This window comes from Falco cherrug, chromosome 8, assembly GCF_023634085.1.
Source record: "Falco cherrug isolate bFalChe1 chromosome 8, bFalChe1.pri, whole genome shotgun sequence".
Classification (NCBI taxonomy): domain Eukaryota; kingdom Metazoa; phylum Chordata; class Aves; order Falconiformes; family Falconidae; genus Falco; species Falco cherrug.
In genome coordinates, this window is record NC_073704.1 from 18,264,111 (window position 1) to 18,280,510 (window position 16,400).

General features: G+C 36.4%; 1 protein-coding gene across 5 annotated transcripts in view; it reads right to left on the minus strand.

Moving 5' to 3' along the window:
- AGPS (alkylglycerone phosphate synthase) overlaps positions 1–16,400 on the minus strand; it is an 82,922-nt gene that overhangs the window by 1,298 nt on the left and 65,224 nt on the right. For all 5 annotated transcript variants that reach the window (XM_027810655.2, XM_027810657.2, XM_027810658.2 and 2 more), the window contains 6 exons: positions 14,836–14,948; positions 13,125–13,194; positions 12,103–12,164; positions 10,173–10,262; positions 9,642–9,741; positions 7,846–7,903 (listed from right to left, as the gene is read on the minus strand). In XM_027810655.2, coding sequence (XP_027666456.1) covers positions 7,846–7,903; positions 9,642–9,741; positions 10,173–10,262; positions 12,103–12,164; positions 13,125–13,194; positions 14,836–14,948 — 493 coding nt within the window. The remainder of the gene's footprint in view (positions 1–7,845; positions 7,904–9,641; positions 9,742–10,172; positions 10,263–12,102; positions 12,165–13,124; positions 13,195–14,835; positions 14,949–16,400) is intronic.

Genomic DNA, 16,400 nt, shown 5'->3' on the forward strand with positions numbered 1-16,400 from the left:
ACATTCTATTAAAACAGGGAATCAGTAACAATTTTTTAAAAGCCACCAAGCTAATTTTAAGGCCGTAGAGGAGTTTACTAAAAAGCAGAACCCCACACCTCTTGATTGCTTTAAAGTGAAAATATAACTCTATAATCAAACTTGAAACAGTACTGGTTTAAATAGCAAACAATTGTTTTCTAAGGAGAAGACTTAAAGCCTAGTTTTAAATCAGCAAAATATCTTTCACTCAAATTTTTACACAGCCTGGTAATTGCTCATACCATTACATAATAGCTTAGCTTCCCCATGTAAAAATAGATATTCACAACATACAAACAAAGCAAAGCTGAAACACCAGCCATTTAAAAACTCATTTCACTGAAGTCTCACAATAGTCCTGTTAAATGGCCGAGTGTTCACATACTAATTAACCAAGTCATCAACTCTGATTTAACAGATCATTCAAAATAAAGGACATTTTTTCATTAAACACACTATAACATTTAACTTGACAGCCTGAAACACAATCCATTTGTCAGTATGATGCCATATAGTAGAGGTTTGAGAGACAGATGCTTTAAGAGTATCTGAAGCTAAATTCAAGCCATCTTTTGTGCCCTGTTTTCAGGGTAACCATCAAACTGTCATCAGAATAATAAATTACAGGGAGACCTCTGGAGAACAGAGTATATTTGTTTATACCTTAAGGAATATGAGCTAGTCACAATGCCAACTGAAAAAGCAAATAAAGTGAGAAAATGAAATTTGCAGTTTGCTAGAAAACTATCAGCAGCATGTGTGTCAAGAGCAAAGATCATAACTGAAGGGCAAAAGAATTTGTCATGTGGTAGGAACTGTGGTTGTATTTTGCAGCCCAGCTCACGAAAAAAAAGACCCCATCTGTAAATATACCATCACAACAATCTGACTGAGCAAGCTGATGTACTTGAATTTTATCTGGGGAAATTTAATGCTACTGCTACAAAAAAAGAACCATGGATGTGGCTTGACCATCACCTCAAGTCACTCACACTGGCTCTTACACAAACAGCTGAAGAACAGTCATTACCATTCTCAACTGTTATCTGTAATATAGTTTCAGTGAATGTGTCCTGTGGTTATGGATGTAATTGTCCTGAAAAGACTGCAAACAACTGCTCCAACAAGATGGAGCACATTAGAATCACAGCAGGATGCCCAACAGCTAGCATGCCTGCCTCTTTTACACCTCCAGTAATAATGCAATTCCACAAGGAACTGAACTACTGTCTGAGCAGCACCAAACAGTCGTTGCATATTTAATGAAGTCGCTCACCAAGTGCTGGAAAACAGAAGGTGCTTGGAGTGCATCATTAGTTCTGTCAAAGTGATAATTTACACATCTATCTTGTCAAATTTTCTATGGTTTATACTTTTGCAATAATAAATCTAACATACATTTGATTAGTGAACTGGAAAGAAAAAAAAAGCTGTACTACAGTTACCAGCAGTCCTTCACAAACAAGTTCAATGAAAATATTTTAACCCCTTGATAACAGTAGGTTAGGCCGCTGCTCCTACTGCTCATGTCAATAAGATATACATGGATTTTTCACCTACTCAGGTTTTCATATTAGAGTTAAAAAGCACTGAAGCAGTCTCACCCTTCAAATTTTAAATCCATCTGATTAAATGGAAAATAGACCAAGTGAAAGAAAGGCTCTGTGCAGACAAGAGCACCACTTCGAAAAGCAATGTTTATGTTTGTTTCACTTCAGGTTAGTGCTGCCCTTCTCCTCCACAGGACAATCCAATTAGCTTCAAGGATAAGAGGGGAAAGGAGAAGGAATTATTTTTACATTCATGGTAACATCTTTTACTATTATGGCATTTTCTAAGTGGCAAAGTTGGTTAACTCCACACTAAGCCTTGCCAAAGAACAGCTGTGGGCTCATGGAAGCCTTAACTTCCCCACCAATAAAAGATCTCGGTTAAGACTGATCTTACCATGGGCTACAGAAAACCACCTTTCCATTTCTAGCCTTTTAGTTTTAGGCCTAGATGATGCCATTTATATAGACATTTAACTGACATGAGTGTGCACAGAACTAGATTTTATCCAAGCTTCTACCACTTCTGGGCTGTCAGCCCAGTACACTTTTCTCAATTAAAAATGATATCAAATTCATTTGATTCTGTACAACATATCATAACATTATTAATAAAGGTTCTCAAATCAGTTTAACATTGTACAATCAATTTGTAGCAGCTTAACAAGTCACTACTTAGCTATACACACCATTACACACACAGTCCTCGTTGCCCCAACTGGAAACAAATACAGCCATTCCTTCTTGCATCTTCTTCCTCTGAAGATATCTTACATCTTAATTATCCAAGATGAAGTACAACAGAATTAGTTTTCAAGTTTTACAAGTGGCACGTGCCCTGTTCCTGAGGTGTGCTGAGCAGTCCAATGCCTTAAAACATTCACTGAAGATTTATGGCTTCCTAATCTGAAGCCCAGCCTGTTACATAGAGTACAAACTCCCTAACATGACAAGATGTCTACTTCACACAACATACTTCAGACCAGAAAGCCAAGAAGCTTGTTCAGTAGCAACCCTGAGACAGTCCAACACCAGTTTTTTTGCAGCATTTTCAAATTTTATCATTATAGTCCATATAATCTCATATATGAAAGAAAAAAGCATGTGAGCAACTTCTCAGTTCTGATATGTGGCTGGTCCAACCCTTCACTGATTTCATTAGAAAGGTTGCACATGCTTCCAGTGCCCTTTTAATCTGTTAGGGAATAAAATACACTTTTGAGAAGGGCAACCATACTCTATGCTGCTCCTGCAGAACCCACTTTTTGAAAAAAAACACCAAACATGCATCGACATTACACTCTACCAAAACTTTCCTATGTGCATGATTTTTCAAAGAAGTGCATAGAGAGCACATATCTGCTGGCCACAAAGATGATAAAACTGAAGTATAGCTCTCCTGGCTCATAAAGGCTACATGTGCTCATCTTCAAAAATGCATCTGGATAGCTGCAGAAAATCTGGCTCCTAAGAATGGAGCTACAAACAGCAGGCAGCAATTGTTTTTTTCACTTTTGGAATATGAAATACTTGGGTACACATGAACACTCTTGTAAGGAAAGTTTTAATTTAGTGACCAATCCCAGAAATAACTCTGCACCCATACAGATTTACAGCAGTGTGTGGCACCAGTGGAAATAGGCTCTAGTGGCACTGCACATGGCTCTAGACTTCCTCTGCTGCAGCCCTTTCAACTTAGAGGTAATTATTGCAGCATAGCTTTGCAAAAGGAGAAGCAGTAACAGGTCGTGAGAAGGGTGGGACTCTTCCAGCTGTTGCACACTTCCTGAAATTGGTGTTCTCTACAGAAAGCATCTCTCTACTCATAGAAATTGCTTAACAGCTTACTACTCTTCCAGAAAGAGCTGCAACACTGAGAAAGGTCAGGACATTAATACTGTAGTAGTGCTGAAGTACATTGGACCAGCGTACCTGAATTCTATCACATACTTAACACTTACCACCATAACATCTTACACATTTTCACTTTATATCTAAATAACTTCAGTACTTTCAAGTTTTGTGTTGACTAATCAGAAAGCCCTCTGCATTTTTTTTTGGTGGAAAAGGCACCAGCGATGACTATTCTATTAAGACGTTCAGACCAAGCAAGAACATAAAACTGCATTACTTCACATAAGGTTACTCTGTCAAGTGTCAGTTTAAACTTGTTCTAATCCATACAGCAAGCTCTAGTTTAAAAAAAAACCCATATGATCAGCCTCCAGTGCTTAACCTAAAGCTAAGATACTCTTCCCATGTAGATGAGAAAATGTGTTCAACTCCTCCATAATGGAATTTTACAATTCCAGATATTGTAGTTTGTGTGGGTTAATTACTACAGTGTATAGCTTAAACCACAGCCTCTTAATGATGCCAAAGAATTGCAATGAATTGCCTTGTCAAGCATTCAATTACATGCAAGTAAGGTGCAGGGGGTTTTAGGGTTTGTCTTGGGTTTTTGTGGGGTAGTGGTTTTTGTTTTGTTTCCATACATAACCTGCCAGGAAATTGATACTCTGCCTAAACCTGGGGAGCCTGGGTTACCTAGTTAACCTTTTTTCTAGTCAATCTGTCTAGAAAGTAGAAAATGATTAATTCTATTATGTTAAGTGGCTAAATGGTGGGTTTGAGGAAAATAGCCCAAGCTGGTAATTGTTTCCTTAAGTAACCAGCTTTAGTTAGAACATTTCCTGCAAGGGAAACAATCATTAATTTTTACCCTGTTCCTTAGATTTACATGGGTGCTTGGGTTGCTAATACAGAAGGGATCAGGCTCAAATCCAGTCAGCTCCCTCCTGATGCTGTACCCCAAGGGGTTACAGTTGTATTTATACACCAGTCATACCTACTGATACTTCCTCAGCACACTGCATTTTATGTATACAAAAAAGCATGGTTTTTTACAAAACCTGAATTCAAGAACACAAGGTGTGACACATCATATGGATGGTTTTAGAGTTTGCCCTAGATGATTAGAAGAATCATGTATCTAAATAAACTTGTTTCTACAAGAAATTGTCATTTCTAAGGATGCTCTTTAAACGCTAAGTTTCTAGAAGGTATCGGTGGCTCTAGCAATCCTTATTTACATGAGACTTCAACTCAAATCTAGAAGGTACTCAGTGGCCAGAAATGCATAACAATCAAAGCTGTGTTCAGAAATGTGCACATTCTACCTGTAGGACATAGTCAAGGCAAGGTGAAAACTATGATAGTAGGAAACTAAGACCAGGAACGCTACAACTAGGATATCTAATTCCTGAATACCTTTCAAAAGCTTTTACTAGCTCAGATTATGTCATAGCATTAGCCAAAAGGGACAATGGCAGCAGAAGTAATCACTTCAAAGTCACACATTAAAAAGCTACTTTAAAACCACTAAGCAGCTTTTCAGCAGTTTGTTCACAACAAGTTTAGTAAGAAACAGACCTAACACTTAGATTTTTATGATCCTGGCAGACTTGTCTGATAACCTTCTCTATAAGGAAGAATTTCTGGTGCACTGGAGAATGGCTGAATTCCCCCCACATAAAATACATAGCTGATCAAATAGGCTGTTAAGTGTATTTTTATAGCAACACATATGCCTCATTCTTTCTAAATGTAAACTCTGTTCATTACATAATCCAGAATCATTATCAAGTGTTAAGTACTAATATTAAAGTTGGAAAACCATTCCTGACAAATTAAATATTTGAAAGTCAAGAGAAACACTTCAAGACAGAATTTGATTAAAAGGAGAAAGTCATTTAGGTTGCAGTATTATAGAAATGATATCCAGATTTCTAAGACAAGAAAATCCAGGTAGTCTACTCCAAAATACAAGTAATTGTTACATTGAAAGGATAAATTTGTTACACAGATGTATATATCTGACTTCACTATAGCTTCTTGTGTCCATGAGATGCTTGCTGTACAAGGCTGGTATTGATACACTTCTGCAGTTTTTTGTTGGAATTTTCTTGTTCTCACATATTGCAAAGTGTGATCTTCAATATAATCCATTTAAAAATAACAGCTATACTTCTTAAAAGCTTTAAGTCTCAAAAGTCATTGGGAGAGGGGAATCTCCTCATAGTATTACTACCTTTAGTGAATCTTGCTTAAAAGTTACAATTATTTTTCATTAGCCTGGAGGGAGCAGAGGAGAGAAGAGATACTAAGACTAAAATAGAACCTTAAATAAAGTGTTCCTGAAGTTACTCTTCATAAAAGTATCATGATTTCAGTTCTCACTGTAGATTGTAGCTATATGTCTACCTGCAGTTAATACCTCCCTAGATGTGAAGTGATTTAGAGCTTTATGCATCTCAGTGTCACATATGTCCACTTCTTCACTCAAGGAGTGTATGAAGATTGACTTAAGCAGGCTTCGTATTTCCTATAGCCTCAAGTCCCAGACTACATCTGTTTTCTTTGATACACAAAACCAGAGTTAAAATAGCTCCATTTATCACAGTGTGATTGTAGGCAGACAAACCAGCCTGTCTGTTTCCAGATAGTGAAAACAACTGTTATTAATCACAATTACAAGACAAATACTAGAAGAAATTGCACCAGTATTTTCTTTTACCCCACACAATAGACTAGTCTTGGCAGTGCTAAGAATGACAAAGCCTGAAGGTCAGTAAATAAAACTGATACTATTAGGCTAATTCTCAGCAGCATATGTACTAAGTATCAAAAAATGAATCTTCAGTATCATACACAACGACCTGCCAGACAAAAAACACTCAAAGCAGAAAATATTTATCAGTGTAAGAGGTAGTCATGCATACAACAGGAACTTTAGTCTAACAAACCAAGTTTTCCGTATCTGTGGAGTTAGAAAGTTCAAGTGTGCAAGCTTTTGAAAATGCTACATAACAAACTTTTTTTCTTGTTCAACATATGCTGTAAGCAAGGTTTCATACGGTGAGGGCAAATACACCCAAATGTGACAAGCTCCAGCTGCATGTGAGTTAATGGATGAAATGCTAGTCACAGTAAAATACAGCTGCCACAGCAGGGGAGCACAACAGTACATCGGGGGTGGTGGTGGTGGTAAATTCCACATCCCATATGTGATAATTGACTAGTCCACTATACCATCATATTAAAGATTTAATCAGAAGACAATAAGAGCATATTAAAAAACACTGAAACTGTTTTCACTCATGTTCTAATCACCTACCAATGTTTCAATATCCTGGGTGCTGCTTTAGCAATATCATTTCAGTTTCTATCAAAGCTAGATGCCCCAAACCAGCCCCAGCTAGAAGTTTCAAGTCCAGGAAGTCACCAAGATGTTTTAAAGCACACACTTCTGTTGTTCCCACACAGAGCTTTCTTAGAACTACAATTTCTTTATCTAATTTTAAAACATTAGACTTCCTCTTTGCTGTTATTTCTGTGGCCAGACAATGCCTCAAGAAAGCAGAGAGAAAAAAACATGCAATAAGTTAACCAGTTTCAAGAAGCTAGCTGCACAAACCAAACTGATTCTGCAACAAGTCTTTCTGACATTTAAGTTCACAGCATTAGAGATTAAAAACCAAGTTAGGTTATCTGAATATGTGGGAAAAGCAAAATAAATCATCAGGTACGTGAAGTATCACATATATGACACTGGTCCTTAAATTTTAATATTAAAGCACAAAATAGCTTGCAAAGAGGCTAGTAATTCAGGACAAGTAATCCCCAAACTCCAAAGAGAGGAAACTGGATAATCAGAAGTTAACAGACAGCAAGCCAGTAATATCAGTACTTACATAACAAATTACACAACAAACAGTAGATTGCAACATGCCCAGTTTAAAGTCACTAGCTCTTATGCAGATACTTTCACCAAGTGCCCTGGAATTAGGGCTAGCAGTATTCACCTAGCCACAAGGGACACTAAACTTTAAGACCAAAAATCCTGTTTGAGGTCTTTCTAACTGAATATACCTCTGCACAAGGTTCAGTAGAAGTTGTCTAAGAAACCACTCAACTACATTTTCAGGTTCTGAAACCTGTAGACTTCCTATCAAAGGTCTGAAGCTGATGCTCATAAATGCAGCACATTGTATGACTTGATGCCAAGCAAACCAGGTCTAGGGACACTCCTGCTGGAAGTCTGGCAAAAGGGTGAGAAGTTTCCAGAAAGAATGCCTGGACATCCCCTCCTCACCCCCAGTAAGTTCAGTTCACGTCTGTGAAATATTTTTCACAGTTCTATTACAAGCTATTTTATGTTATTCATGAATATTTAGCAGTATCAAAGAGACTAATATTAGACTGAGAACATTACCTCCATGGTGATGTGACAGACTCCCTCCATTGGCAAGTATTTCTTCTCTAGCAGCCCTCTAAATTGGAAAGATAAGGATTTATTCAACAGCAAACACACAAGACTTTTTAGTGAAATGCTTGCTACCATACTCATGTACACAGGTCTATGAAAAGTTCAGAAGTAATTAGGGTACACAATACAAGTGAACATTTTAGTTCCAGTCTGCAAATAAATCTAAGTGGGGATTTTTCAAATAAACATTACTAAAGCCAAGACATTTCAAATGGCATCTACTATAACAAATCTATTATTGCAGGAGAGAATATTCTGGATCACTTCCCCCTTGCTGAAACTAGTCTAGCAGCTGGGATGCTCATCTGGAAGATTAAGTGCCTAATGAAAAACTAATTGCAATAAGCAAGTTTGAAAACGTGCTCCTCAGGGTGATTTAAGATCCTTATTCAGACCAGAGTTTAGACCCAGATCTCCAAAATTCTGATCGAGGAAGTGACGTACTTCACAACTGACAACCCCTCCATGGGTGAAGTCTGTGGCAGAACACAGAATTTATGTTACAAGATATATGAACACTTTCAAGCTCTAGAATCTTCTTTTCCATCCAGCTGATCATGAATAGTTAGACAGCTTAGAAGGTGTAACAAAGCACAAGCACTAAATATTTTTTTTAAAAAGCATACTTTTTTTTTAGGAATAATGTATATAACCATACCTATGCAGTTAGATTTTCTCAGTTTGTCACAGAGTGCATATACTTGGTTGGTAAACTTGCTTTGTTAGGTTAAATTTAGTCACTTATAATGGAAGGCTTGCATCCAGATGATCACACTGCTAACCAAATTCCAATAAATGGTAATATCTAAGCATTAATAAAGTCTCATTAAATAAGCACTCAAGTATTAAATTCTCCAATGTCCTAGATTCAACAGCATGAAAGCCTCAGAACTTGTAGATAAAATTTTGCATCCACTTGCCAGGTTCAAGAGACATTTCTGAAAAATATACTTAGCATATCATTCTTCTCATACTTAAATATAGACCATATCTCCACAGTCCTATTAGCAATTTTCTGGTGCTGAAGTTTGAGCCTATGAACCAAAATGTAGGATGAAAAGCAGTTTAGCCATAGCCCTTCTATGTATTACATATCCAAGTATTAAATCTTCAAGGTAACAAGGATATTAGTTTCCCCTAACTAGGCAAGTATAGTGTTTCACCAGCCCAAGTGTTAAAGCAGAGTTATTCCAAAGCTTTTTGATAAGTGTCAAAGCAGCTTACAACTGTTCTAACAGCAGACTATATACCAGCACTTACCTAAGCCTAAACAAATCGCCACAGCAGTTAATTCCCTGAAACAGCACGAAAGACCCCCTCATATACATTATTTTCTACATGCAGCACTATCCAAGTATGATCTTGATGGTTTTACCATGTATTTGAAAGACTAATTGACTATTAAGTGAAAGCAGCAGCTTTGTAAATAATGGAACTGTTTTGTTTCCCATGGATTTGGGTTTTGCAGTTGATAGTTTCTGCCACCTAAGAACAAACTCCAGATCAAGCTTTCCTATACTTTAGTCACAGCTACCCATTTGCTGATGTCTAAACCAGTCACCTAGTAGTCTTTACTTAGTGCACTTCTAGTGCGCACCCCTTTCCCAAGCTGCTAATGATCAAAGCTTTACAAAGAATTTTGAGCTCTTTCCTGTAAAATTCAGTTAGCCTGGCCAATGGGTTCATCATGTATTATAAGACATCACCTTCTCCCCCTCAACTATTGCTCTTGTATACATTACCTCAATTTGTTCATAGACATGAATAGGATCACTAATTCCTCTGTAGTTAAAGGCAAAGTAGAAGTAGACACATGCTCCTGCATCATAAGTCTGCGTCACCCTGTTGACAAGAACTGCATTACAAACAAAGCTTTATGGTATTAAGCCAGCCATTATGTGATTACACAATTAAATAAGTGACCTTATGAAAAGGGTAGCATCTTTTTCAAAATAGTTTTGTATGCTATTTGCTCATACTTCATAAGTGACTCAATGCTATGATTTTGTAAGTTGAAGCTTTAATTGTTACACTTTTGTGCATATAAGCAAGACTACATGTCAAGACCTATCAAGTGCTGCTACTAATCCCTCCAATTATCCATTCTTATATGCAATCCAATTGCAGGTTAAAGAGAAAGGTCAAGATTACTAGTGTTTGTAATATCATTAATAGATGCACTTTAGCTACTAGCTAGCAAGTTTCATGACCTCTTCCTTAGTTCTCTTATTAATCAAAGGTTATAGAAAAATTTAGGTTGTTGCATGGTTTACCTGCAGGTAGAAAGAGGAGCAAACTGAACACCCTTTTCTTTACATTCTCTTACTATCCTTTCCTTTACATTCCTACAAAGGTCCAAAACCCTGCAACAGAAAACATGTTAAAATATAATTTGATAACATTAAACATGTTAAAATAGTTGATTTTATACAACTTGCCAAAAACCACAGCTTTGGTTTCAGTAATTTTTTTAAAAGTGTAATTAATAAAACAGAAGATTCCTTTCTAGAACCAGTTTTAACTCGCTTAGTTTTTGTTCTAAGAATACCCCTCACCAAGACTTCACTAGTATTGCTTTTTCTGTACTTATTGTGCACAGCAAGTTTACTCTGAAGTACTGTACATAATGAAAGCTCTTTTTCATAAAGACTAGGAGTCAAAAATGTTCAACAGAAAATGGAGGTTACCTACTTCTGTATGTCCTTACTTTCTCAGCAAAACCGCCTCAAATTTTTGGCAAAGTAGTTGACAAATACAGCCCACAGTAGAAAGCCTGAGAACTCTAAGGCCTTGTATACTCTGCTAATTCCATACCTTTGGTATGTTGCAAGGCCAAAACTGGAGATACTCCACCTAAGCACTAGCTTGCCAGCTTGAAATATTATAGTTCTAATATGGCAATGTGCTATTAAATCTTGTCATAAGCCATACTTGTTTTGCTTTTCCCTCCCCTTCTAGGACAGACCCAGGTGCATCCAAAGTGCTAGAACAATCGAAAAATCACCATATTTCTTCAGCAGTATGTTCTCCCAGGAAGGTCTACAACGCTATACTATATAATTCAGATTAAGGCATTTTACACAGATCTAAAGCTACTTTGCAGATTGAAAGTAGTAATACACAAAAAAAGTTTATTTAGTGAATAAAAAAAGTGGAGCTAAATATTTTATTCAAGTATCTCCAGCCTATCAGGAACAAGGTAACTAAATGATTCATGGAAAATTACATAGTTATTGTGAGTCAAAGTAGAAAGAGGTTTTTGAAAGCATTTGCTTTGGTGAGGACAATTTTAAGTATTTTCTTATATTCTTAGGAAAAAAAATATCTCTCCTGAAACAAGGGAGACAAATTCACAGCTAAGTCAGCATCCTTCAAAATCTATAAAGCTAAAAGAACAATTTTGCTTTAACGTTGTCCTCAGATTTCTGCCACCCACAAGATACTATGCCAATTTTCAAAGCAGAGGCTGGAACTTACTGCTGCCACTGAATTCAATAGCAAGGGTACAGGCTCACCAGCTTAAGCCATCTCACTTCACACAGTTTCCACTTTGCATTAAATACTGTAAAGCTTTGAATCAAATCAGCTTCGATCCTGTTTAAGAGGCTTCTGGCTTACCAAATAGTCAGAAGCATTCAAAATTATTTCATATATTAAACTGTCATGGTCAAGTGGTTCTCAACTATAGCTAACAATAAAAGCTTAGGGAAAAACCTTAATCTTGGGTAAAATACATCTTTTCAGTTTTCATTCCCCTGCATTACCGGGGAAAGAAAAAATGTAAATGTTTTGGGTTTGTTTGTTGGTTGTTGTGGGTTTTTTTTCAATCTTCACTACAGACCTTTCTGTGTGAAATACGCTGCTGATCCCACCCATGTGGCTGCTTAGCACACAATATAGTTATTGTAACCACTGTCCAGCTTACTGAACTGGGCAATTTCAAGTCCTGAATTTGTTACAGTAAGCTAACTTAAGTAGAAATATTACTGAATGCTTGCATACATTGCATTTACAAAGTCTTGATATGTAATTTACTAGCAACTTTAGCAAAAACACACAGATGCAAGACTTGAGGCATATCAGGGAACCTCTAATACACATAAGGCCTAAATTAGAGTTCCCCCATAAGCAACCATGAGTTAGAAGTAAGTTGAATGAAATCAAGTACAAGCTTTAAGCAATTCTAAATAATCACATAATTACCTATCCCAAGGAACAGATGTCTCAAATGATTCTCCTATTACATAGTAATCCAGGCCCAGGTCCTAATAAACAGAGAAATTATCAGTAAAATTCAGCATCAACATCCAGGATTACAGTGAATGCTACATAGCTAACAGTTGAGCAACTTCAGTCTGAATGAAAAAAACTAGAAAGTCTATTTAGCAAAAACAACCACCTGTCCCAGTGACATTAGTTTATAATTATGAAAATAGAGTAGCTCTTCAAAGACACAAATGACAAACATTTTTATGCCATTGCTATAGTGAGACAACTTGTCAGGCTGTCAGCATGCCTACACTAATGAAATATTTGTATCACTATAACATCAAGCCAAGAGTTCTGCTGTGCTAACCAATACGTACCTAGAAATATTTGGAATGTAATTCCTATATAGGTAGAATAAAGACAAACATTTTGCACATTTTAAATATAGCCTGCTGAAGTACAGGGAAATTGATTTGACCCTGCCTACAAAAGCCAAATAAAACCTAGTATTCTGGATGTGCATACTATTCTAACAAAAAAGTCTCAAACAGTAAGACTAAAATTCATAAGAACAGCTGCAACAGTTTGGACTAAAGTTCCATTTATCCTGGAATTCTGATCTGAACTACAGCCATAAGCAGATGTCCAAAGAACATTTAAGAGCCAAGTAAGCACGTTAGTATTTCAAGTACTCTCCCAGCCTCCAATTACATTCAACCTCTAGATTTAAGTCTAATCTGGTTTATTTAGCAACAGCTTGTGCATTCTTCCATCTAGTTTTCTCTACCATTTATTAGAAACTATTTTCTTAACACATAAGTCAATGTTTTTATGACATTTTGCTGATGAAGGTCCACAAGTAAACTCTAGTCAGAAAGGGAAGAGGTATAGCCTCTGGGAAAAGTGAGAGATATCATCCAAGGTTACATGAAGATGCTTTCTCTGAAATCTAAATGCAAAAAGATGTGTCTCTTCTATTAACAGAAGTTTCAGCAGGTAGGCAAAAGGTGACCTACCCGAAGGTAAGCAATGACAAATGTCAGCATATATCCTCTCTGTCCATTATCTTCTCCTGCTGCCAAGCCACTGCAATTAACAAGAGTTTTAATTAGTTTTCCAGCATAATCATCACCAGTTTCCAAGAAGAATTACTTTATCAAATATATGTGTAAGCTGAGCTGTCTAAGCTGTGTTAGAATAGCCACAAATAATAGGGTCTTTTCATTAGAAATGAGAAGTTACTTCAGATCAGACCTTTAACTCTTTCCCAGATTATGGAATGAAAAGATATGCAAAGAGATTAACAGTAACAAAATATTTGATGTGATCTTAAAATAAATCTTCAAATGTCACAAAAGAGCAAGGGAAACTGAACTAGGCATAGTGTATATTTGATGTTCCTTTACGGGAATATGTATAACTACATTTCTAAGCACATTGGATTTATGCACTTGTATGCTCACAGGCCATAAGAACAAGACCGACTTAAGATCCCAAAAATGTAAGTGATGAGAATGGATAAAAAGACACCACACTAAAGAAAAAAGGAAGTCTTGCTAAAAACAAAAAGGAAGCCTTGCTTTCACTATCTATGAAGTTAAAAGCATTATGAAAGTGAGTTTAACTACTGGTTTCTGAGAACAAGGAAGAGCTATGTATCTGTAATCAGTCCTCCTAGAAGCTCCTGTAAATCCAAGGAGGGGAGAAATTAGACATCTTGAAGAATAAAAGCATTTTAAACCAGGTTAAACTATCCAACAGTTAAGGCTATTAGTTGAGCAGCATAGATAGCACCATCTTCAAACAGATCTAATACAGACAAGTTTCCCCCCTTTATCAATACATCACCTTGAAATACCAAAATACAAAAGGATTCACAGCTGAAGCCTTTTCTAGCATACAACATTAAAAAATAATTAAAATACTCTTTAAGATCAAAAGTAATGTTATTCTTATCGCTGGATGTTAGCAAACTGCTCACATGAAATCTCATTTTTATAAGTTGTCTTAAGTGGTAGAATGAAAGCACAGTGAAGACAACTTTCAGACAGGATAGCCCTGAAATGGATAAAACAGTACTTATATTTGAATAGTTAGGACTAATACTACCCATAACTTTAAGAAAAAAGTATATTCTCCATAAATCACACTTAATGATGATTCTTATCAATCATGCTTAATCAAAGTAGAAGGACAGAAACTACCTGATCATTATTCAGCCTGCCACTCTAATGAATGTTTTCTGTTCCTTTACAAGAATAGAAAACAGTCTGAGGAACAAATTCACTGCATTCCTTTAACTAAACACAAATTCCTTTTAAATAAGTTTCTTATGTTCACATCAATTCTGCAAAGATTTAGTGTTACCCTTCTGGTTTTGTCTTCCCTTTCTGTAGTTAAAATACAGAATCTAGCATTGCAAAACAAGCAGGTTCTATGCCTATAAGCAATTACAAGGGCTAGTTTCCGTTTTAATAACATCAATTCTATATTCAATCAAGTACTTATTTTTCTGTGATAGACAGCTGAAGTTATTTACTAAAGTTACCTATTAAGACTTAGCACAAACCATATTTATCAAAGGGAACATTCAGTGGCTAATTGATTACTGCCAAACTAGTACATTGAGAACATCCATACAGTAATCACTAGAAAAATGCGGTAATTTATTTTTTCCTGAACAGTCAACTCCCAGCTTTGTATGAAAAAGTTCTTGGAAAAGCATACCCAAACTTGGTGGCAATATCATAGACTTGCTTTTCATGCTGAAGAACCTTCTCTCTGTCACCCTCAAAGAGCAAGGTAGCTACACAAAGTACGTTGGGATCAAATCCTTTAAACTGCAAAGAGAGAAAACTGCATTATGCCACAACTTATGTGGTAGAATGCAAGCAACAAGTTTTTACTTTTCAAATTCACAGTACATGTTCTGATTAACAAGCATTGCTGCAACTAAGAGGAGATATTAGGAAACACACACCTTTAAAAGTTTTCCCCCAAACCAGCCAAGTTCTTCCTTGACAGGACAAACATTCAGAAGCCTACTGAAATAACAGATTCCCCGCCCCTCCTTTTAAAAAACAGGATAGACATAAAAGCAGTCTACCTATGCTGAAGAAAGAATAGGTCTTAAAATGTTTTCGGCAATAGGGAGACATTTATATTCTACCAATTATTCCTGTATTAGAGCAGGAAGATTTCTATGATGACTAAGTGTCACTGCCCTCAAAACAGTTATATCAGCAGCATGCCACAGAAAATCTCTATACTGGGAAAAGCACTATGGAAGGAAAATAACTTAAACTTGTAGCAGGGAGCATATCCCAGTAGAAATTGGAGAAAATTACTAAAACTTTAGTACTAATACAAAGAGGCTGTCTATGGCTTTGTTTTGGGAGTAACAGTTATGAGTCATATCTTTGCAACTGGTCCAAAAAGTAAAAGCCTTACTTATTTTCTACCTACCTTTTAAAATTATTAATTAGCTCCAGTGAACCACCACTACTAAGACTTCAGAGAGAATGGAGATGAATATAAAGTTGCAATAAAGTTTAATGTCTTTTCACATTTTTCCCTTTAAAAAGGGTAAAAATTTATAATTTAGAGCAATGTATTCTTCATGTATTGACAAGCAATTATTTTTTAAAGCCTTTCCAGTAGCATTCATCTCTTCTAGTCTCTAATGTTTGTGGTAGCTTGTTACTTCAGCACACAGCAAGGTTATATGAGGTTACATTAATAGTTCAGATTCAAATTCATCCTTTAAGCATAATAGCTATGCTGAGAAAAATCCCAGTGAGCTGCGATTCCTTCTTTTACTCCCTTAATTCAACAGATTAACCATACTGGAAGTTAACTGAAAGTACCAGGAGGTTCAAAAAAACCCCCACAAAACAGCTACGAGGTAAAGTATCTTGGGGTGGCTCAGTCCTCTAGCCATTGACCTCAAATCTGTACAGTAAGCCCTGGTCAGAGACATCTGAATTAGTATTTCTAAAGGAGGATATTGCATCCCACCAGCCCAACACTGAAAACCACCATGAAACAGACTATACCTCACTGTGCAAAGGATCTGTTATCCATTAATCCTACAAAAACAGCATAGCTAACAAATAGAAATACTGTTACTGCAGTGAAACTTCAAGGACAGGAATAAAGATCTATTAAGATACCATTTATGGTACCTTCTTGTTCTAGAACCACTTATATTTCATCTAGTATGAATCCTTTCACCTATTCTGCCATCTTTTGGCTGTAATGCTTAGATAACACCTTAATTAAGAGGCACTGAG